The sequence below is a fragment of the Buteo buteo genome, chromosome 19, assembly GCF_964188355.1.
Source record: "Buteo buteo chromosome 19, bButBut1.hap1.1, whole genome shotgun sequence".
Taxonomy (NCBI): domain Eukaryota; kingdom Metazoa; phylum Chordata; class Aves; order Accipitriformes; family Accipitridae; genus Buteo; species Buteo buteo.
Genome location: NC_134189.1, coordinates 20,483,600 through 20,507,682, shown reverse-complemented (window position 1 = coordinate 20,507,682; position 24,083 = coordinate 20,483,600). Strand labels below are relative to the sequence as shown.

General features: G+C 39.1%; 1 protein-coding gene across 8 annotated transcripts in view; it reads right to left on the bottom strand.

Annotated features, from left to right (window-relative positions):
* PRMT8 (protein arginine methyltransferase 8) overlaps positions 1-24,083 on the bottom strand; it is a 66,332-nt gene that overhangs the window by 8,546 nt on the left and 33,703 nt on the right. For 7 of the 8 annotated variants that reach the window (XM_075051532.1, XM_075051534.1, XM_075051535.1 and 4 more), the window contains 7 exons: positions 23,783-23,968; positions 21,475-21,630; positions 15,395-15,458; positions 11,640-11,782; positions 11,162-11,249; positions 7,461-7,576; positions 448-598 (listed from right to left, as the gene is read on the bottom strand). In XM_075051532.1, coding sequence (XP_074907633.1) covers positions 448-598; positions 7,461-7,576; positions 11,162-11,249; positions 11,640-11,782; positions 15,395-15,458; positions 21,475-21,630; positions 23,783-23,968 — 904 coding nt within the window. The remainder of the gene's footprint in view (positions 1-447; positions 599-7,460; positions 7,577-11,161; positions 11,250-11,639; positions 11,783-15,394; positions 15,459-21,474; positions 21,631-23,782; positions 23,969-24,083) is intronic. The other variant, XM_075051539.1, reaches the window with a different exon arrangement.

Below are 24,083 nucleotides of genomic sequence, written 5' to 3'. Positions count from 1 at the left end.
TTACATAAGCAGTATGTGTGTGGTTATATCTTGGAAAAAACCCAATGGTTTTGTTCTAGACTCTGAGACAAGCAAGAGCTTTTGTTGAGTTTCAGATCTGGGGGAAACTAGGATGCAGAGCTGCTATCTCTCACTGAGGCAACAATTGCCTGTCTAATCTGAGAAACTTGACACAGGATTTAGATATAACTGGTGACAGACATAGACTCCTGGGTCATAATTCCCACTGAGCTTTAAGCTTGGTAGCCACTGTGAAATCCTGCCTCTGTTTTTGCAGAATTCCTACAAGCAGTTGTCCTTTCCCCATCTTGCTCACCTCCTCCAAAGTGACAATTGTTATTACTGAAATTCAAACCTGATGGTACAGTAAACCTTCCTGTACCACCTGACCAGTAGCACTGATATAGTGATAGCAATAGAAATGAAATTAAAAGAAATACAGATTACCTGTAGAAAATCCCATCTTCTTGTGGCACTTTGTAAATTCAATATTAAAATAGGTCACCAAGGCATGAATGTAATCATTACGCTGAATTTGGAGGCAGAATGCAGAAGTAAATGCCAATTCTTCAGTCTTCACTGTATAAATATCTACTTCCTGTTTTGAGGAGAAAGAAAAAGACATTTACATGCAGATGTCTGTGACTCTAAGGTAAGTGTTCAGTGATGTACTTAAGCATTTTATTTAATAATCCACAACAAGACAATTGGTAGCCCTCTAACAGTGTAAGAAATCAATGGTACATCTGAATATATCAAATCATCAGCAAATGATCCCGTTATCTAAGTTGACAGAGTGTGGTAACAGAGGGCACTCACAGGAGAGGGTGTGTCCTTGGGAGTGGCAGGGAGGGGCTGCGGGAGCTGGAGGAAATCAAGGCAAAAACGTGCTTTGACAAATATAGGCACAATGGATGTTGAAATGGAGATACAGGTCCCAATGCTAAGACCTTCGATCAATAGGGACTGTCAGCATGAGGAAAGATGGCACAGTTGAGTTTTTAATAAAAATAAACTTCTGATTTGTTTGAGCACCTCTGGAAGTGAATGTGCTTTGACTGTGTCAAGCAGTCAAAACATCTGAGGCATGGCAGGACCTGCTTTTTGCTGATAATGCTTTCTAGTCCTGTGTCAGATAACCAATTCCAGATAGCAAGCACAGGGATCTTACTCTTGAATTAGACAGAAGCAAATTGTGTAAATCGTACTATGGCTTGATTGCAGTACTTGGGAGCAATGATGTAGTCTCCAAGATTACTTATTTCCATCAGTATTTAAATCTCACTGTTCAACGCTTAAACTGAGTTTTTTTAGGTGGATCTGATTTTCCCAGCTAGGTATCGCTTTTATCTGGGTTGTTTCCAAAACTCGTAGTCATGATAAGGAGGATGTGAAGTCTGAAATAAATACTATTAATTGTATTCTAAAGCTATGGGAAATGTTTCCTATCAGTGCACTTTCTGATATCCTCCTAAGTGTATTGGGCTTCACTGTCCTTATTGTCCTTGTCAGGGTGTATTTCGCAAAAGCCAGATACCCATAAAATATTTTTCTCTCTATTATTTGGAAAGTCAGTATGAACAACAAACTGCTCATGCATACAGAGGAATAGAAGCTTTGTAGGCAGAAATCCAAATTTCCTCCACTCTACCAACATAAGCCAGGAATCATATCACTGACCTCACCAGCATTACGTCAGCCTTACACTGAAAAAATGGAGAGCAGAGTCTAGAACGTCCCTTAGAGGGCTCTTTTAGCCTCTTTTAGGGCACAAGAAAGGGCTCTTTTAGCAATTGCAGTCTATAATCTAAGAGAAGTCTTCAAAAATAGACATCAAATGATGCAGCCATATTTCAGTTACTGAGGTCTTTGCAGGGACCACATACCATGTGTTTCTGAGACTTGAAAAACTTATGGTGAGATGATTTAAAGAAGCCTGTCTAATTAGCAACGTTGTTCAAGAATAACTTAATGAAAATGCAAATTATTCTACTACATTTCAATGGCACCCTGAGTCACTGGTGTTTATAAGTGACCCGTGTTTATAAGTGGTCATTTAAAGCTGGGATGGCCTTAAAATAGTTTTTTTTTTTCTCCTCGTAAGAAAATAAAAAGAAAAAGGCATACTAGGAATAAGAATTTCTGAAGTCTCCTGGCAGACTTCCATAGCAGCCTGCAAAATTTGCTTTGACACGCTAGACTGGACTGGTGGGTGATAGATGCAGATTTCTGTAATTTTTGGTGGCTTTTTCATGGTATCGCTGTGGGGAAATTGTGAACTAAGTCCGAAGACGAGGCACATGAAAGGGATCTAGCTCCCTCTCTCTGAGCTGTGTTGGCTCTGCAGGGTAAAGTGGAATCAAAAGCAGTAGGAAATATATTTGTTAGAGAAGTTAGTGGGAAAATCTCAGAAATATTGAACAAATGTGCTGGATAAAATAGTGGCCACTTTTGCAGTCATTTTTTTAAGGACAGAAACATGCTTTTTTTACTATGCAAGATTTGAGAAAAATGTGGGTTTTTTTAATTAATTAATATAGTTTTGAAACTGGCCTGATCCTGTTTTGATGACCTCTTTGAATTGTACTCTGGCTCCTATATATTCTTATATTAAATGTCACTGCTTACTGAATGTTAATTATAGCTAACAGCACAGGGGACAAATGCTATCTTTGCATAAAATAAGTGGCAAAGTCATGATTTATCAGATTTCGTTCAGATTTCAAAACAACAAAATGGGCATATAGTTAAGCAGGGATCTGGTCAAAACACAGCTCTTAATCATACAATAAATAAAAAAAAAATGCGTTAAGCTGACCAACAATCAGAGTGTCAGAATTATCAGCTAAATAAGGAGGTCCAGACTGGCTGACACTGCATGAAAGAACGTTAGACATCCCATGCTACATGTCCCTGTTGCAGAGAACAATAAGAGGTCCAGTTTTTACATTCACTGCATAAAGAATGGTTCTTGGGCTGTCCTGTGGCACAAATTGCTTTAGGACTGAGCAAATGATGTATAGAAGATCATTTAGAAATCACAGGGGTGATGAAGTGAGGTTGAGCTGCGGTGTGCCAGTTGCTATGTATTTCTTGTTTGAATGGTATCACTCCAGCTGAAGGCAACCTAACTAACGAGAGGAACAGCCCTGAATCAGGTTTGCTGATGGGAAATTGCCGACTTGCTGCCTGACCCGTTTCCTCATGCAAATCATAATTAAGATTGCTTCTAAAGTGCCACCGCACTTCTTCTCTGATTCTCTTCCCAGCCAGTCAGTTTACTCAGCTAGGATTGTGTGAGCATGGAGATAAGTTAAAGATTTAAACCTCAGTGAATGTCTGGTTTTGATGGGGGTTTTTGTTTGTTTGCTGGTTGGTTTGGGATTTGAAGTTGGGGTTTCCCCCCCTTTCCTCTCGTTCATTGCACCAGATGTCTTGGTTTGGACAAAGAAGGAAATGGTCACCCCAACGTAGGATGTGACGGTGAAGGCAGAACTAATCATAGCAGGTAACTGATACATGTAGAAGCTGGAGGATGGGTGGCATTGGTCCGAGCAGTATTGCCAGGTTCAGGAAAAGGATTGATCTGAAGGCTGAGAAATAAAATTAATTGCTAGGGAAAGGAGAAAGGGCCAAACCCTCTTTTCTGACAAGCATTGAGAAAATGACGTATATTGTCACTTGCACAGATGCATGCAGTTCTGAAGAGAGCAACAAATGCAACAGCCCCCAAAACACATTCACTTTTCCAAAAGAAAATGATTTTTCTGTTTTCTTTTTTTTAAAGAGTGCAGAGAACTACAGTATTAATGTGGGGAGAGAAGAAACAACATTAAATTCTGGGTGTTTCAGGGGAGCAGTGAAAGGAAGAATGGACTATCTGAGCTATTGTTTTGACTAGATATTGCAGCATGTGTTGGTTTTCTACTGGATAAAATAACAGGGAAGCAAGTGTAGCTATGGCTTCTAGATAACAGAGACCTCAGCCTCCTGCCAGGATCCCTCTTCTGCCATCTTTTCCTGTTTGCATAGAAGGAAATGACTGAAAATTACTACTGTGTTGTTTGTTTGGGTTGGGTTTTTTTTTTTTTTTGGGGGGGGGGGTTGAGTTAAATCTGAGGATGCTGGAAGTGAAAGGAAAGACTGTGGGGAGAACTGCTGGAAAGGTAAGAGTGACAGGGAAAGTCACTTAGGAAAGGGAAATGTGAAGAAAAGAGTAGAGAAGAAAAATGAGAAAAATAGAGCAGTGTTTGAAGAAAGATGGAAAATGAGTGGCATAGGTGCCTCTTGCTTTACTTTAGGAGAAGCTGGGAGAAAGGAATGTGATTAGGGAATTCACTGAACATGCAGTGGAGCAAGAGAAAAGTCTCATGAGGAACGCCTTCTCCTAAATCTCATGGATGAAGATTACTGTGGGAGAAGAACATGAGACTCATCAGAGCTCACAGACAAGTGCCTCACCTGTGTGGATGGATCTCTCTGAGCAACAGTACCTTTTTGCAGTACAGATGAATCATGATATTTCCAAAACAGTGGAAATTCCTCAAAGAACTGGATATTTGAGCATATAGGTCAATGGTTTTTTGCTATTATGCTGTGTTCTCTTGATAAACAAGAACGTTGCACATTTTATTTTTTTTCGTGCAGGGAAGGCAGTTTGTGCTTTAAGTAGCATTAAACTGTGAAACCTCAAAGTGGTGCATGACCTGCAGGAGCTTTAAACTGTTTCTGGAAAGTGTGGGACAAATGGGAGCATAAAAGTAGATTTATTTCTTTTTTTTGTTCTTTCTCTGTGGCTGGATAGGGGAAGATATTCAGGAAAGTCCAACAGTATTTTTTATTATAAACTAGATGAGGCATGTTCTTCATTCTTGCTTGGTGTTGTGAGTTTTTGCCACTCTCTCATTGCAGGCTTTTCTACAGCTGTGTGAACAATTGATTTATTGTTATTGTAGTCTCTGGTGCTGACACCAAATCAAAATTAACATGGAGAAAAAGGTTTGGGTCAGCTCAAACCCATTTGTATTTCTCTAATGGGCAAAGGGATCAGAGAAGAAAACACAACTGTTTCACTGAGTTTGAAACAAACTTTTCCATTTTTTCAGGCAATGCTACTGAAAGGAGTATGCCCTCAGAAGGACACTTGTACGCTTTTCCTGAGGTCAGTTATTGACTCTGGTGGTTTGAAGATGTTTTGGTTCCACTACCCTCCCTGGCTGATTTGGTTTGGAATTTAAACAGAAGACTCCTACTTGCCAGGAAAATTCCTATGCCCCTGGAATATATTTAAGAGATCATTCAAAGGGGGATTGCTTCCACAACAGAGAAGATGCTGTATTCCCTGCATGCAGCACCCCCCAGTGCGTCTGTGCCTTAGTGGCTAGAGTTCCCTGAAGGGTTCAAGACTTGGGTTACATCCAATTCCTGAAGAGCACAAATGAGGAAATTTTACTCAAGTCTCCAGCATTCTAGGTAAGTGTCATGGTTACATAGCATGCAGGTGTTGTTGTCTTATTTTGCTGATTTTGCAGAACAATTCAGAGCATCTAAATCAGGAATTGAAATAACTGCAGAAGCACAGGGCTCTGACTTGCATCTAGTGACTTGCATCTAGAATGCATCTAGTGACTAGTCCATCTACTGACTAATGTACAGGAACCCAGACACATCTGGTAGGCACCATAAGTTCGCTGGCTTTGGGTTTAATACACCCCTAAAAAATGCCTCTATGAATCTGAGTAAGCTACGCCATCTTGAAATGCTATAATAAAACATTTGAATAATTAAACATTATTGCTTTGTTTATTCTCAAATATTTTCTTAGGCTAATATTCTCTTAATTCACAAATATTGTCAGGATCAAAGAAATGCACTTTATATAAATAAGCCATGTGCAAAAGTAAATTAAAAAAAGAAATGCAGCCTCAGTTTTTCCTGCTTCCATATTGCTAGCTTGAACAAAAGCCTCCCTCTTTCCTACCTTTCATTGACAACTTTCTTGGTTTTAGTGATCAGTTTGTGAGATTAGGGACAGATTCTGGAAAAGAGAGTCGTTTGCTCCCAAGGTGCCATTACATGGTAAAGCACCATTCAGTATATGGACAAAAGATGTTAGGCCATGTAGAATTAAATATAAAACCTGAATAGGAACAGTTTGAAAATTTTTGTCTTCTTTAAACCCAATTACTTTCAAAGACCTTCTAAAGAAAGCATTAGATTTGTACTTCATTAAGGGCATGCGGCTTTGATAACCTTTTGTTCCAAAGAAGCCAATCCATTTTGCCACCTGATCTCTCACTCTCTAGACATATTTTATGCAGTCTAAATTGCTGTTTATTTTGTGTGTATTGCAATTTTAAATTGCTCTGGCCTAGGCTGTTTTTCAGACACAACCATCTTGTGTTCTGCTCAGTGCAGATGGACTGTGCATGCATAAGTACTCACACAGGAGTTTCTACTTCTGTTCCTTTTTGCTGCTTTCAGTAAAGGTTCTGCAGACTAAAGGTATATCTTTCCTTTTTGCATATGGGAATAATTAATGCTGTGTTTGCTACTGGCAAAAAGTGAAAGGGAAAAATTAGAACTGAGTCTTTGGGATAAAAGAGCACACTCTTGGATTCATTGACCTGATCCTACCACTGCTATCGAAGTGGACAGGCTTATTCATGAGAGTAGTCCCACATGAGGAGGATTCCTTCACATGGAAGGAATTTTAGAGCTTTCATGTGTTTCTGCAGGCTATGGATTCTTAACCTGGTCTTGTGAACAGGGAGTAGTGACCATTCTGTCTTACATGTAGAACAGGGTACAAGCTAACCTCTGGCTGCAGATGTTGGGGCTGGAAAAGCACAGTAACATTCTGGATAAGGCTAAGAATTAGGAAGTTGTACAAATAAATTAGGTTCCAATTCTGATCTCACGCTTTGGAGTAAATTAGAGTTGTTTCATCAGAGTTGACCAATTCAGAAACTGATGCTTGTCTTTTTTACTGCAAACAGAATTAATTTACCCCTTCTCCTCAGCAGCATTCCATCAGTAATTTCCAACCTCTATTTAAAAGAAGGTAGGGCAATTAAAATTCATATCTAAATACACCATGTCTCTATTTATCAATATTATCACATGTATAATTTGTAAGAGTCTTAAGTTCCAGTGAGCAGTAGCCAGATGAGTACAGAGTCACATGGAGCAGCTTGCTTTTGAGTGTTCCATAAGTGATCAAGGTATCAATGTTCATGCTTAGCTCAGGTAACAGTATTGGGCATGTGCAACATACTAGTACTGACTAATTTAAAACTGCACAACTTTCGTTCTTAGTGTGATAGCATTCTATGATGATGGCTTCTGCAGCTAGTTAGAAGCATACAAAGAGAATAGTAAAAACATAAGCAGCAGGTCTCCAAAGAATCCTACAGTTAGGTGTAAACATTCATAATTAGGTATATTTGGAATTACCAAACCTTTATTAAACAGGCATTGGTCACCACTTGCTTTGGATCTACTATGTCCACCAAAGGCTCCTTCATGGCAACATCCCTAATACAGGTCATGTCAAAGCCGTACACATTCTCCCACCCTGTCAATGCAAATGGATGTGTCAAAGATTAGCAGTAATAATAAAAATATTTTTTTGTTTCTTAAAGCATCTTTCATTTGAAAGAATTTCTACCATCCCCTAATTTTCAGCTCTCCTCTTTAGATCTTTGCTCCCTGCCCCAGTTGTCTATGTCATCATTGCTATTTTTTATAGATAATGCAATTGTGGCAAAATAACCCCTCAATGTATATCTCTGAACAAGTGGCCCTTGGTTTTGGTGTTCCCCAAACTGTGATATATGAGATTTGTCAATGATCTTCATGGCTTTAGACATTTGAGAGTGCTGCCCAAAATCATATAATATGTCAGGCTGAGACTTGGGAATAGCTGCTAAGGTTAATCTATCCTTTCCTATCCATTCTGGTTAATATTTCCTTTTTTTATAGATTGCTATTCAATCAGCAGTTTGCATGCTCTTTTAATTATTTAAGTAATCTTAGTTTCAGCAAGTGAATTACTGACAGAAGTAGAATGACAGGTGTGTTTCAATATTTGGGACATCCAAGTTTTAATCTGCATGTACATCATGACAAAAAAGCAAAATGTCCACTTTCTAAAAGATTTAAAAGCCATGCTGATCTTCTATATTTAAACTGTTCTTCTGATTCTGCTGATAAATGCTTCTTATCCCGCTGAGGGGTTTTTTTTCCTTTTTCTTTTCTTGAACAAAATGAAAACATTGAAACATTGAAACATTGAATAGGACACTGGCTTTGCTTTTAAGATTGCTTAACAAAATGAAAACAAAAACCTCCAAAAAAGTGAAATCTTAGTCTTATGAATCATATGAGCCAAGGACCATTCAGTGCTCCATCTGAAAGTCTAAACTGAATACTGTGAACTTTTAAAAAATTGTTTGAACACAAGCAAGGTAAACTGATAAATAGCAATAGTGAACATGTTCGAAATGTCCCATTTTTTCAGAGCATATGAGCATAGCATTTGAGCTACTGGTGTTCCCAGAGGACTATGACTGAAAACGTAGTATGAGTAAAAAATGTGCCTATTTCTAAATTGGAACAAATCTGGACATGAACAGTTCTTTGATATGTCATCTCTTTATTGGGCTCAATATTTCAGGGGAGCTGGTGGTCAAAACTTTCGTTTCAGGCATCATGAGCATGCGGGAACTTCAGATTATACTTATAGAATCCATATGTTTTTACGTGGTTACTCAGAAAAGATTAACTAGGAAACCCTGAAGGAACAATTTATTAACAGAGTTGTTGGGGCCTCCATCATTTGATGTACTTCAGCCTACATGGGATGCCACAGTCTGTATTAGACAGAGACCTGTCGCAGGAGTTAAAAGATAAAATTATATGTTTCACATTTTGCAGGAAATCAGAGTAATTGACTATAGTAGTACTCTGTGGCATTAATGAAGTTTGAGAAATCAGAAGTCAGATTTTTTTAGAAACCTCATATTGCATTATTTCTTAATCAATATGATGGTTCCTGAGTGCCCTTTGAAATGCTCAGCCCTGCATCTCATATGAAGCCAAGACCCTGTCCACTTTATGAGAGAAAAAAGAAAGATGAAACATGGAAACGTAAGGAGACACCATCAAGGATTTATAAACTGAAAAGAGAGACAAGATGGTGGTGCAAATAGGTAGTGAGATGGAAATAACTGAAGAAGACACAGAGGTATAAAAACTGAGGGGGGAAGGGAAATCAGAGGTCAAATCAGAAAAGAAAGTGTCTTAAAAGAAAGCAACATTTTAGAAGAGAAAAAGAACCCGAAACTTTTTTTTTTAAATGATGAAAAAATAAATGAGTTGAAAACAGGTATATTGTTTGTGAGAAAAGAAAATGGCTTAAGGCCTAGAAAGGAAGGGGTTCAAAAGCAAGGTGAAAGAAGGCATAAAGGATTTTTTTTTAGGCCTAAATGGGTTTGATTTCTTTACAGAATGGATGCCTCATACATCCTTTTGAATCTGTAAATTTTGTAAGGAATGTAGCTGTCAAGGTCATCACATAACTGAGGAGAAAAATCTAGGCTGTGCTTGAGGAGTAGATATAATTCTCCTTGGCACCTACACAGACTTCTTGTCACTGCCCCGCTGCACTGGGCTTGCTTTTGATCCAAAATGGCAGTTTTGACCCATTGGCAGTTCTGTGTATTGGCACTGAATTTGATGACAGAAAAACCAAAGTTTCTCTTGTGAGAGGAGCTGAGAGGCAAGGAATGAGGAATTAGGCATTTTCATTTAAAGGCTGACTGAACCCACTAATTTTACCTAGGCTTTTTCATGTATTCTTAATAAAACTGCTTAGGAATTTTGTGATTTTTTTCTTCCCCTAATGGAAAATGCCTTTAAGTGAAATTGACCAGATCTGAAAAATAAATAAAAGCCAAAAAAAGAAAAAGAGTGAAATGGTGTAGAACTTACTCATTTCATCAAAACTATTATGACCAAATAAATCCAAACTTGGGTGACCTGGGGGACAACAAGTTGAATGTGAACCAGGAGTGTGACCTTGTGGTGATGAAAGTGAACCACATGCTAAGATATGAGGAGTGTCCAAGAAAACTGGATTTGCTTAGCCTGGGATAGCAAAGGCTAATGGTGGGATCTAATTGCTATCTGCTGCTACAGAAACAAATTAAAAGGCAGATTCCCTTCAGGTGACAAGGGACAATGAAGGCAAGTTTCAGCAAAGAAAATTCTGACTGGATATTCAGAAACATGTTTACTCCTGAGGGTCCTTCAGCATTGAACAAGTGCCCAGAGAAGCTATGGAATCCCCATTTCTTGACTTCAGGGCAGGACCCTGAGTGACCTGCTTTAACTGTGAAATTTGGCCTGCTTTAAGCAGGAGGCTGGACTATGTGACCTGCAGAGGTCACTAACAGCACCAGTTAGTCAATGAAACTTCAAGGAAACCCCCTGCCTCCCATTTTAAATGTAAAGGAACAGTCAATTTTATGCATCTATGAAGGAAAACAAAAAAGTTCAAACTTTTTTTTCACATCAAAGTAAAATGGAAATTTCTGATCCTTATTTTTAATTTAAAAATTATCACATAAAGTGTTTTAAAAAGTTAAAAAAGCATTTTTTCTTCTCAACAAGTTTATTAGTGATATCATTTTTTCTAGGCTAATTTATTAACATTTACAATTCATTTGCATCTTACTAATTTTTCTGTTCTTGTTATTTTAAAAACAAAACCCAGCACCTGGAAGGCAAAAGAATATTACCAATTTTAATGGCAGTTATGTGGGATGATGTATTTATCAAAACAACAACAAAACTAAATCTCCTAAAATCCACATTTTAAAACACAGGTAGAAGTATCAGTATAAATCTAAGCAAGGTCTACATCAATTTATTAATTCATCTTTCCTTTGTGCACTTTAAATTACTGCAAGTTTTCTGAATTTATCACCAGACTAGAGTTTTCTCAGTATTCGTGTTTATATTTGAATTCTGGCCTGGTCAGTGTGATTTCTTGGCTTTTGCAAAACTTTGCCAGTGAAGAGATTACAGTAGGCTACTATAAATCAAATATTTTATGGAAATAACCATAGAAAAGTGTTACTGTTAGGCGTTTACTCACAGTGAATTTTGAAGTCCTTGTACTGTCTGTCTTCAATTGCTACCACGTACAAAGCAGCTCGGTCTGGAAACATTAGCCCTCCAGGTTTCTGTTGATGAATTGTGGGGAAATGGATCTCGTAATCTATTCACCTGACAAAGACATCACATTTTGAACTGCACATACAAAAACCAGACAAGCACCCCTTGCATGCCTTTATTGTTTTCCTTCAGATTGTCACATCAGCTTTAATCTCAGCAACTCTTGCAGCCTGTAGCAATGTCATTAGATAGTGTCTATACGAATTTTACCAGCAGTTAATCAAAAGCAAAGCTCTTTCACAGAGATCCCCTTTGTTAATCTTTTCGTTAAAGCCTAAGAAATGACACCTGGAGATGTAATTGTGTCTTGTTATGGTGACAGTAGGAGAAAGAAGGCTTGTAGTCAGAAAATAAATGATGATTGCTCCAGCAAGGAGTATGACATGCAGAACACCTACCAGCCACTTGTCTCGTGCGAAGATGACTGTGTTTAACATTGACTCATAGAACAGACAGTAACCCATCCACTCGCTGATGATGATGTCTACTTTATCCACAGGTAATTCAACTTCTTCCACTTTACCTTTAAATATTGTGATTACTGAAAAAAGAATCCAAAGAAATACATTTCACATAATAAAACACCTAAGTTCCTTACTGGTGAATGTCAGGCTGACCTTTTCAGTATGATTCTCTTCTTGAATGCCTGTAGATAAGGGGTGACTCCATGTGACTCAATGGATTTTACACTATTTTAAAACTACTTGCAGTAGGCATAATAAACAGAAGTTTTAGTATCAGTATAAAAGGAAGAAGAAAAAAAAAAAGAAACCCCAAACCAAAACCCAAACCAAATAAAACCCATATATAAAAAAACAACAGAAAAACAGGCCTTACCTGGTTACCTGCATGATCTCATTTTACATGCCCTTTGGAATTTGGAAGATTTCTAGATCATTGACCAAGTAATGCAAAGAATCCACCTAGAATCCTTTAAACATCCCTGTAGGGTTACAGATACATGATCTCATCACTGAGATATTAGAGATTTATGGAACTAGGATCTAATTCTCAACTGTTTTTCAAATATATTATACTAGCTTCACAATGAGGAAACTAAGGCTTATTTCTTCCATGAGTTCTGGGGAGCTGACTCAACTGAGCAAGTCAGATCTAGCCTGACAGTACACAAACAAGAAAGTTTGTACAAACACGTTCTCTCATGAAAAATAATTTTTCATTCCTTTCTGCTTCATGATTGAATCTTTTATAACATACTGGCATTCTCACTCTGAATCTTCTATGTGGTGTAGACTTGCATAACTTTCCACAGTTATCTAAACTGACTGTTGGAAAACAATGCTGTCAGGTATTTTGTCACCAAAATAGTTTCAAGGAAATTAAAAGGCTGCTAGAAGTTTGATGTGGTAGAATACCAGATCCTCAGAGACACTATTACAACACAGCGCATTAAGTTACTGGCAATACTGTATACTACTTACAGGAGACTGAGTATGCACTGCAAAAGCAAATCAACAATCAATTAATATAATTGGTTGATACCAGAACAGGTATTTTGCTTAAAGTAAAATTAGATGCTGGTCCATATTTAGTTCAGTTGTAACAAATAGTTTAGTTTTAGGAGCACTACACAATTCACCAATCATCCTTGCATTTTTTAAAAAATATATTTCCTATTTACAAATGTAGTCCCAATTCTTTAGACAAATAATTTTCAGCTTGGGTTTGTCTGCTATTTATATTGTTGGTTGCAGTGGGTAAAGTCTCGTGGTTCCGGATTCTTCCTTGACAAGGTAACTGATGCACTTGAAATTCAGGAATAAAGTGACTAGGGAATATTTTACTTTCCATTACTAATTGATAAGATTACTGTATTACTCTTAATAAATGGCAGGTTTTAATGATGGCAATTTTTATTGATGAAAGTTGTCAACATTCAGTTTGAGGAAGATGATTTTCATTTAGCTACAACTAGGTTAGCTGTTTAAGAGTGGAAGTGCTGTTTGAGTGATTTTTGAGAACTCAGCCCAGGGAAAATGAGGTTTCGTGCTTCCAAAATACATGCAGTACTAGTATGACTCTAACTAGATGTGGCCGCTTTATTTGCATAGCAAACTTTTAATCCAGACTGGCCCCCTAAGCAGTTGGGAACACTCTGATTCAGACTGGTGGCACAGTATCAGCTGGTAAGAGCAACCTGATCGGAAAAGAGCAGAGTTCTCTTCTCCTTCCCATTCTTTAATCTCCTTCCTTTCACAGTTAGTAGCTCAATAGTTCATCTGTTGTTACACTGAAGACTCTTCATGTCTATCAGATCCAGCCACGAGTTCTCTTTAGTTCTCTTTTCTCCTGAGAACTTTCACTGCCACAATTCTTTTGGAGTGAATTTTAGCACTGTTGACCGCTGCCAGTGACACACCTGCAGACTTTGAAGCCCTCTGTTTATACCTAGAACAGTCACAGTGTAAGCAGCAGCAGCAGCACAAGTTCCTCCCACCTCCCTTCACTTTGATGAAACATCTTCATAAGGCATCATGTGGGAACAGATTGTGCTGTCCCCAGCTGTATTGTATCTGTTCTGGAAACAGTGGGTTTTCTCTTGGTTCAGCCCCTTTTGCTGACTCTGCATTTCTCTAAACAATTAGGGGGAAAAAAAGAAAAATTTCCATGAGCAACAAGATCCTTTGGCTCAGTACCTGGCTGCATTAAAATAAAAGTGAAAGTGGGTCAGCATAATGTGTGTAAGTGTAAATGTTGGTTCAGTTGTGTAATTTGTCGGACAGACTGCTGAACCTGTCCAGGCAGGTCTCCTGTGAAACGGGAGGAGTCTCTGCTTCTTCCTCCACTGTTTTTCCAAAGACTTGCTCCTTGGAGAAACAGGAGGAAGAAGCAGAGATAAATACCTTCTGCAACCCCTGGAGCACGCTGGATCCTTCTTATTTATTCTGACAATGGTCCCTTCACACACAATTCCTGTTGCTGGAAATCCAAACGTGAATTGATTTGTGGTACGCTGTTTGTCTACCTATTTGATGAAAGGCCATTCTGCGAGTATATGGGCTCGGCACCAAAGGTGCAGGATAACCAAGCTGAGGTCAACACCTCATTGTTTTAGTGCTTTATCCCTACTGGGGAGGAGAGTATTTTCTGGTCCTCTGTTTTCTTCTTTTTCTGAACCAAAAGTTGCATACACTGGCTGGCCTCTTATAGCCCACGTCACTGCTGTTTCTTTCCCACCACACCACACCACTGGAATACGCATACTGTACAAAAAATTCTCCTCCCAAACAGCTCAGTGTAAGTCAGAAGCTGCCAGTGACAGCAATAAAAATTAGAGCAGATCTAAACCAGAACAGAAGTCTATTCCTGCGCATGTGCTAGCATAGCACCAGTGCAGACACAGCTAGAAGTGGGGGCAAATGACAAAGTCTAGCCAGTTTAAACAAGAACTGTCTCACAGCCTCAGTTAAAAAAAACCTTATTTTTTAGGTTGTTATGAAGCTATCTTGTGTGCAGTGATTTGGAGGAGGAGTGAAGACATGAAATAGAGCTTGTTGGAGATGATTATTTCTTAAGAGTTTTCAGTAGGTTGGGGGTATTTTTAGTATTTTTTTTTTTAATTGAAATGTTTCCATATCCCTGGAAATGTCAACAGTTTTCAAGAAAGAAAAAGTTTTCTATGATACTCCTATTCTGAGAATTGAACATTTTCATTTGTGTGTGTTTCAATATGTTTTTTAATTTATTTTTTTTTAAGTTGGAAGTCAGAAGAAACTCTTAGTGAAAAATCTGTATTGATATGGAATACTTTTTGCTTTGAACCTTATTTCAATTTGAATGTAAGTGTGTGTGTGTCGATTCTATTTTAAGAGATAAGGTGGAATTCAAATGGCAGAATTAATTTGAAAAGTTCAGCTCTAATATGGGGCCTTCTGTCTGCTTTGCTAAATCAAACTGCCTGCTGATGAGTCCTATTTGCTTCTCTTGACTGTAAGCCTAGAAGTAAATGTAGAAGTAACATCTCCCATGAGGAATTGTAGTGCCTAGAATGAGGTGTTTAGTTTTGTATTTACATAAGTAAAATAAGTAAAACTACCATTTACATATAAACCACACAACATAAATTAATCAGAAAAAGTGAAACAGTTATCTTCTCTGTCTCCTGAAGAAAATATTTTTATATATGCCTTACTGTTGTCCAAGTGGTTGGCCTTGATAATTTTTTCTGAGTAGTCAGATATACTTGAGCATTCAATCTAGGAAAAAAAGAAAAAAAGAAAAGCAAGAGGAAGACTAATTATGTGTTAGAGATCTCAGCTATATGAATAAAACCAAAGTCTACTGAAGGCAGCAAAGACTTTACAGAGCATGTAATCATTGATAAAGAGTAAATCAAACCTGTGTGGGCAGGATCATGATCAATGATATCTTAATATTTAAACTGCCATCTGTGTTTGAGTTCAACTGGCTCATATAGAAAAGACTGTTTTTAAAACTGTTGAAATGTGGAAAAAAGGGGCCCTAACTCCAAAATTACATAATTTATTAATCATATTATTTAATTTATTCCTGCTACTTCAAATATTGCCTCCTCCCCCAAAAAAAATCTGCTGAAGGGAATGAATCAGCATGGTGTTACATTTCCTCACGTTTTTTAAAACAAAATATATTCAAACTTTGTGAATAAGGTTAAAATTCAAACTCTGCCAATACTGCTCTGTGTCAAGACACAATTGCTTTTCTCCGTGAAAAATCTATCATCTTTGGCAATGCATGCTATCAAAAAAAGAATACAGACATTTTACACATAATAAATGACTGAAATTATTGTATTTACCAAAACATCCAGATTTGAATGTCTTTTCCTATGACCAGTTGTGTGCTTTTACTAAGAAAGGAATTACAAAGTACCTTCTAGTTTTAGATTTGCTCTTAAATTTGCTAAAATCTGTGTTCTAGCATAAAAGCCCATGTTTGCAATGACCTTTTCTATCTTTTAGAGAAATACTGCATTCCATGAATCCCTCTGGTTCTTACGCCCTTTTAAAATCATGAGGGCCAAAGTTGCTGGTAGTCACCGAATCAGTTCCTAATTTACCTCTTCAAATTTGACATTAAACTGCCAGTAATTCTTTGTATAATCCTTGTCTCTCTAACTCCCCTATGGGAATGTCAAATAGAATTATATTATCTCTAATGAGGTGGTTAATACGTCCAGTGAATTTCATTTAATCTCTAAAAGCCAAACTGTGCTTGACCTCTGTGATGGCACTAGCAGATGGTAGGATAGCGGATGGAAGGACACACAAATCCCTTATTCTTTTTATATAGCCCATGAAACAGCTAGGCATAATAGCAGTCATAATATCAAACCCTGTCCCCATGGGAACATGAGCCTTAATTCTACTTAGCTTGCCTGTGGATGTAAACCGCTCCTCAAGATATCTGACTAAATGGCCCGAACATAAACCAAAACTGGCATGTAGAAAGGAACATCAGAGTGCCAGTTCAGAGAGTCCAGGGAAGAAATCCCTTGGGGAGAACTCTGTCCTTTTTCTCCATCCAGCTTCTTCTTCCCTTACTGTAAACTGTGTAGACTATATGCCTTGTCTATATTTACAGCCATTATAACATACTCGGTTTTCCTGTCTATATTCACATCTGCCTGGCATTTTCAATTCCATTGCTCATTCTTTCTGGTTGTTTTGGGTGATTTTTAAATAAAGCATGGGTATGTAAGTGTTTGGAAGTGGCTTTCCAACCTTTCCAAAGAAAAAGATGCAAAGAAATAAAAAGTTCTATTCCATGAATGACTACAAGTTTCCAAAAATCAGCTTCATTCTCAAAAAAGCAAAATAATAAAAAAAACCCCACTCAGATGTTCCAGGAAGGAATATATATTTCAGAAAATAAACTTGCTTTAGGGTGGCTAAAGCTGTTTGTCTCTGTTTTGACTTGGACTCATACTGTGGTACGATTTTATTTTAAAAAGCAACTCATTTCAGAAAAAGAAAATACTGAATTCTGTAGGGGAAGAAATAGGAAAAAAAATCAGTGTTGTCAGGTTTTTCCCAAGTTCTCTTTCAAGTCAGTGATCTGCTCAAATCTGTTCAATTTTACAAAGCATTTGGATTTTACAAAACCTGTGTGTTCCAATATGTCTGTACCTCTGTTTACAATCACAGAATGGTTTGGGTTGGAAGGGACCTTTAAAGATCAACTAGTCCAACCCCCCTGCCATGGGCAGGGTCACCTTCCACTAGACCAGGTTGCTCAAAGCCCCATCCAGCCTGGCCTTGAACACTTCCAATGATGGGGCATCCACAGCTTCTCTGGGTAACCTGTGCCAGTGTCTCACTACCCTCATCATAAAAAATTTCTTCCTCATACCCAATCTAAATCTACCCTCTTTCAGTTTAAAACCATTGTCCCTTGTCCTATCACTATAGGCCCTGGTTAAAAGTCTTTCTCCACCCTTTATATATTGAGAGGCTGCAGTAATGGAGCTTTCTCCTCTCCAGGCTGAACAACCCCAACTCTCTCAGCCTGTCTTCATAGGAGAGGTGCTCCAGTCCTCTGGCCATTTTTGTGGCCCTCCTCTGGACCCGCTCCAACAGGTCCACGTCCTTCTTGTGCTGGGGACCCAGAGCTGGATGCAGTGCTCCAGGTGGGGTCTCAGAAGAGCAGCGTAGAGGGAGAGTATCACCCTTCTCAACCTGCTGGCCATTCTTCTTATGCAGCTTGGGATACAATTGGCTTTCTGACCTGTAAGCATGCATTGCTGGCTCACATCCAATTTTCCATCAACCAGTATCCCCAAATCCTTCTCTGCTGGGCTGCTCTCAATCAATTCATCACCCAGTCTGTACTGACATTGGGGATTGCCCTGATTCAAGTGAAGGACCTTGCATTTGGCCTTGTTGAACTTCATGAGGTTCATACTGGTCCACTTCTCAAGCTTGTCAAGGTCCTTCTGGATGGCATTCTTTCCCTCAAGTATATCAACTGCACCATTCAGCTTTGTGTCATCTGCAAACTTGCTGAAGGTCAACTCAATCCCACTATCTATGTCATTAATTAAGATATTAAATAGTAGTTGTCCCAGTATGGACCCCTTGAGGGACCCTTGAGTTTCTTCACCTCTCTCTAGTTCTGTGTGTGTATATTCATCTCTACTTTCATTTTACTTCTCAGTCTTCAATCTAATGCTGCAAATGTCTCCTCTCTTACCAGGGTCTTTTTCTGAAACAGTCACCACATTCCCAGATTTCCTTTTCCCCTGGGCTGTGTCCTCATCACCACCTTTTTATCCAAATCAGCTAACATCTGACATGTGCTTTCATTTTATCTGTCTGTTTAACTCCTTCTTACCTACACTGTCACATTTGTCTGAAAATACCATAGAATTCAGACGGTTCTACTGCAGTGACTGTCCTGAATTTTGTATGACAAAATGCAGCAGATAAACCAAGGTTTCAAGGGATAAATGAATGTGTTTTTCTCTCCCTCACTCACCCCTCCCAAGCACCAACAGCCACACGTCACTCCTGTCTCTACATGTCTTACAACAGCTCCCCAGTTAGATGAACATCATTGCACGATCTCCTGTTATCCTCCCACAATGGTTAGGGGTCAGAGCACATGAAGAAAGAAGAAGAAAAACTGAGGGGGCTGGTTCTGTTCAGCTTGTAGAAGAGATCCCCCCAATCCAATAGCTATCTTCAACTATCTAAAAAGCGCTTTAAGAGAAAACAGTCACACTCTTCTTTGAAGTGCACAGTGCCAGGACAAAAGTCAGTAATCATGAGCTGCAGCAAGGAAAATTCCTCCTGACTGTAGCACTGGAATAGGTGCTGAGAGAGGATTTAGAGTCTCCATCCTTGGAGATTTTCCAAACTGGACTGGACAAGGCCTTGAGCAACCTGATATAGCTTTAAACTTAAGTCTGCTTTGAGCAGGAGGTTGGATTAGATACTTCCAGAGGTCTTCTAAACTAAATCTTTCTATGAGTCAGTGATTCTATGATTTATGCCTCTTGAAGACCCAGAGATGGTTCTAGCAGTTGACTGAGGTAGTAGCAAGGAATAAGTTCCAACAGCGAGTAAGAGGGGATAAAAGAACCAGACAGGGTAGTGGATGAATTTGAACCTGAAGAAGGGAAATAGTGAGAAAGACGAGAGTGATTTCAGTGGCACTATAGTCAGGAAACCAACACTCTGCATTTGTCAACAGTTCGCACATCATGCTATTTGAAAAATCACTTCTAACTGTAGAGAAGAAACTGGAACATCTCAGCTCTATGTAATAACTCATGACAAATGTTTGCTTTTTTAAAAGGAACACTCACAGTTTCAGTTGGCACTCTTTGCCAATAGGACCATAAAGTCTGAATTTGACTGTAAGATTGCCACTACCAGATGTCTGCAATATCTGCTTTTCCAACACAAATACAAGTCTGCAGCTTGCTGTGTGAGAGGGTTCATGGTGAGGTAGCTCACGTGACAAGAAGGTTGAAACTCTTAGACTATAGCAGAGGAGTTTCACACCTTAAGTGAATTCCTTTGAGAGCTAAGTTTCCCAGATAGCACAACCCCCAGCTTCAGTGCTGAAAAGTCCATGGGTGAGCTGACACTGGTGTGCCACTGAGCTTCATAAATGCCTGAAGTACAGCCTGAACTGTAAAGAAATCCAAAGCAAAAAAACCCTCTAAAACCAACAACCTGTGGAAAAGTATTTACTTTTCTTTTACTGGGTGAATTTTCTGCCAGTGAGCTGGCTGACGGTGGAATCAGATAAGCACCAGTGCCAGCACAACGGAGGGAGGAAGACCATATGGCCAGGGATCTGGGAGATAGGAAGGTGGGAGCACAGCATCATCATTTTGTATATGCTTATACTTTTACAGCACTGCAACATCCTTGTGTGAGACCTGCATTCCTGCATCAGAGAAGGCTACAGGTTTATTCTCCCTGAGGCTTTGAGATAATAAATTCTGTACTCAGTTTACAAGAAATAACATTCTAGCTGACAATTCTGTATATTAAATCTCATGCTTAAACTCCAAAACTTTTGCCAGCACCTTCTGATTTCAGCTATCTATACTTCCATGCTCTAGTCTGACACTCAGATGAGGCACTCAGAATTAACACTGGATTTTGAAAATATAAGCCTGAGAATTGAATGGGAGTCCTTGCATTTCATGTATCATTACCAGTAATAAAGACCCACAGCTTAGATACTCAGTGACATCAGTGTCTTCAAATGCACAGATATAGCCAACTACGTTTTAGTATAACAAGTTTGTCAAAGAAGTACACAGAGAAATAGAATCTAGTTCCCCTTTTCTATGTTGTGTTGTGTCTGCAGGGCAAACAGAAGTCCAAAGCAAAAAGAAAATGTACTTGTCATTTTAGAGTCAGTACAAATAACTTTGAATATACTTAGGAACCAAATCTATGCTCTCTCTAATGACTTCTCTGCAGAGAACTGCACATTCATGCTCCTAAAGCTCAATGTATTTAAGGTAAACATTCCTTTCTGCCTCTGAAAAGCATTATTGGCACAGAAAACATGCACGTGCTTTCTTGCATGACTCACTGAGTTGTAATGTACAGGGAAAAGTGTATTAAAGAAATTTGTTTCCAAGACTACAAAGTTGCAGAACATAAGAATTTAAAAAAGCAAGATAGTTCCTTTGTCCCCTCTGAGTAGGAGTGAGTCCCTTTAACATTTTTTTGCAACCAAGAAGAAATGTGAATATGTATCAGATCACCAAAGATTCCACACAAGGGAAGACATTATATCTTGATTTGGAAAAGGCACACTACTGCAAGTCATAGAAAGCAACACAACTCCACTGAAGTCACTGTAAATCAAGTCATACAAGAGCCTGGAGAGAAGAATTTCAAACCAAGACAAGTAAGAAAAGGTAAATCACCAAGCCAAATTCTTAGGCATGTAGTGATAGGACAAGGGGTAATGGCTTTAAACTGAAAGAGGGTAGATTTAGATTGGATATAAGGAAGAATTTTTTATGATGAGGGTGGTGAGACACTGGCACAGGTTGCCCAGAGAAGCTGTGGATGCCCCATCCCTGGAAGTGTTCAAGGCCAGGTTGGCTGGGGCTTTGAGCAACCTGGTCTAGTGGAAGGTGTCCCTGCCCATGGCAGGGGGGGTGGAACTAGATGGTCTTTAAAGGTACCTTCCAACCCAAACCATTCTAGGATTCTATGAAAATGCACAAACTCAAAATATGAGAGAAAGTCTTCTTACCCCATATACCTTCTTGGCTCCTGCCTTTGCAGCAAACATGGAGAGGATTCCTGTGCCACTTCCAACATCAAGGACAATCTTATCTTTAAAAACATGTTTATTGTGATACATTGAGTTTCTATAGGTTAATGTGCGCACTTCATCCTTTAACATTTCCTGTGATGAAAAAAAACCCATTGTGTTATTATTTGAAGTGCCTATATGCATTCAACACTGCTGCTGAATGCATTCCCTTATTCTAATTTAAGCATTATTAACACACAACCTGAAGAGTTTTTCAAGTACTTTGGGGTGCACGCAACAAAGCAAATGTAAAATGCTAGCTACTTAGAATTGAATTATTAAGAAGCAGCATGATGTCCTTTGCACAGTTTTATTTTTGTAAATATTACTTCACTGTTACAATTGACAACCAGAATGTAATCTAACCACAGCACTGCTTTGGGCATAGATAGAAGCCATACAAAAATTCAAGGTTTCACTTTCTCCTAAATCATGCACAACCTAGAACCTTTTTGGCCTGGTTTGGCAAGTGGATTCCATCTCTTTCTAGCAGACTTCAATCCTCAAAGAGCGTCCCGTAGACATAAAAGCTGAAAACTTGTCATTGACACCAACTGCACAACCAGTTGTGGACCTGCAGGAGCACTTCTCCTCAATTCTTTATTTGCACTGTTAGAACTGATGCAAAAAAACACCTGGCACACCTTGCTGTTGATCATCATCCTAAGAGCTGTGTAGTCACACTTGATATGCTCCAGGTCTCATATTGGTGCTCATGTGGAAGAGCAGCAGTAGCAATCCAAGGCTGGTCTAAGGGCTGGAATGTCAGCAGCCTCTCCACAATGTCCCAGGTCCAAATGCTTAGACAGCAGGTCAGGTCAGCAGTTGGGGGCCTCTGTCCCCTGTAGGAGAGAGCCTTCCACTACTATCACTTGTTGCTTCCTCCCAGTGCTTCTGTGTGGCTCAGGGCCAATTGGTTCTGATGCTTCATTGGACAGAAGTTCCTGCCCTTGATCTACAATGAAGGCACTGAACCTATTCTGCAGCTAGAGATCTGCAGGTGGATCAGAAGCCTTCCTCCAGTTGCCAGAAGTCACAAGTTTCCAGCCTTCACCACCAGAGGAGTCTCCACTTCCAAACCTGGTAAGTAGAGACTCTGACTGCCCCTCCTTTCAGTACAGTTGGGGATTTAGGCTCTTGTACCTTCAGGATCTTGGAGAAGATGCAGTCAGTCTCTTCCTCATGTCCCTGATGCTGCAATGTCTGCCAACCTCCTCTAGCAGCTCCTTTACTTTTGACACAGATCCTCTACTAGTGCACACCTCCTGCAGGCAAGGAGGCAACCTCCCACTTTCCAGCCTCAGCAAGAGGCCCCAGGTACTCCCTGAACTCTCTGAGACCTTCAGAGCTGCATCCTTCCATCAGGAGCTCAATCTGATTTGAGGTCTCTGATGTGACTTCCATATTTCTCTTAGGTCTCCTTCCCACTCAATTGTTCCTCTATCTTCTTCCATTCTTGGATTGAAGACACTGGCAAGATGTAATTGGCAGATAAAAATCTTCTGTTTATGCGTACGCCCCACAAACAATTACTAGAGTAATGGAAATAGATACTGTTTGTGATGTGGTTTGTGAGAAGTGCCACTGATATCACATTGTTGGCCTTTTTGCATCCTAGTCTTTAAGATCCCATCCTCTTGGGTGATGTAAATATAAGATATTGGTGTCTTCTTTCGAATTGGTCTACAGTCAACTTTTTGATGGTAAATATGGTCCACTGTGTATTTTGAATTCTTTACAGGAGTGTATTTTCTGGAGGCTATTGGGATATATGTTCCCATTAATGCAGCCTGTGCATTCAAGTAACATGCCAGGAGTCAAGAAATTACTTGGCTTCTCATGTCAGTTGAGTAGCTGTTCTACTGGCATCTGTGCTCAAATATGCAAGAGAATAAAAGACCTAACTTAGCAATAAGGTAGTTTCCATGTGTGGTTGGGTTAGTTTGCAACCTTCATAAATGCACTAAATTGATGCGCTCATGAAGATCACCACTGTACAGATAGCTAATATAAGCTCTGTGGAGAACTCATACATAAGGATCTAAGTGGGACAAAGGTTTTGAGTACAGGTCTCTAGAGAAGTGGGTGATATCTTTGGCACATAACCAGATTATACAATCTTCTGAGAAAAGGCAGAGGAATATAATAATGAGCAAGTGGGAGAGGGATAAATAACTAATAAATCAAAGAAAAAATGATGATGATGATGATGATTATTAATTGCTGAAATAAAAATAAATATTACCTCATGAATTCCAAAGTGAGCATAGGAATCAAAGTAATAATCTCTGGATGTCATCTCTTCTGGATTGATGAGCTTTGCCATCTTGCCTCGGCCCGGGCAGCTTGGTTGCAATGGGACATGTATGACAGATTGAACTGGCTTTGGAACAACAGTAGGCTGAGGAGGCTGGGATGGGATGGGACAAACCTAGGAGAACATGGAATATTGTTAAGAGGCATCAGTAAAAGAAAACATTTATCTCTATGTCTAGCATAGTGATATTATTATAACTAGCTAGGAGATAGTAAGACCGAAGACATCT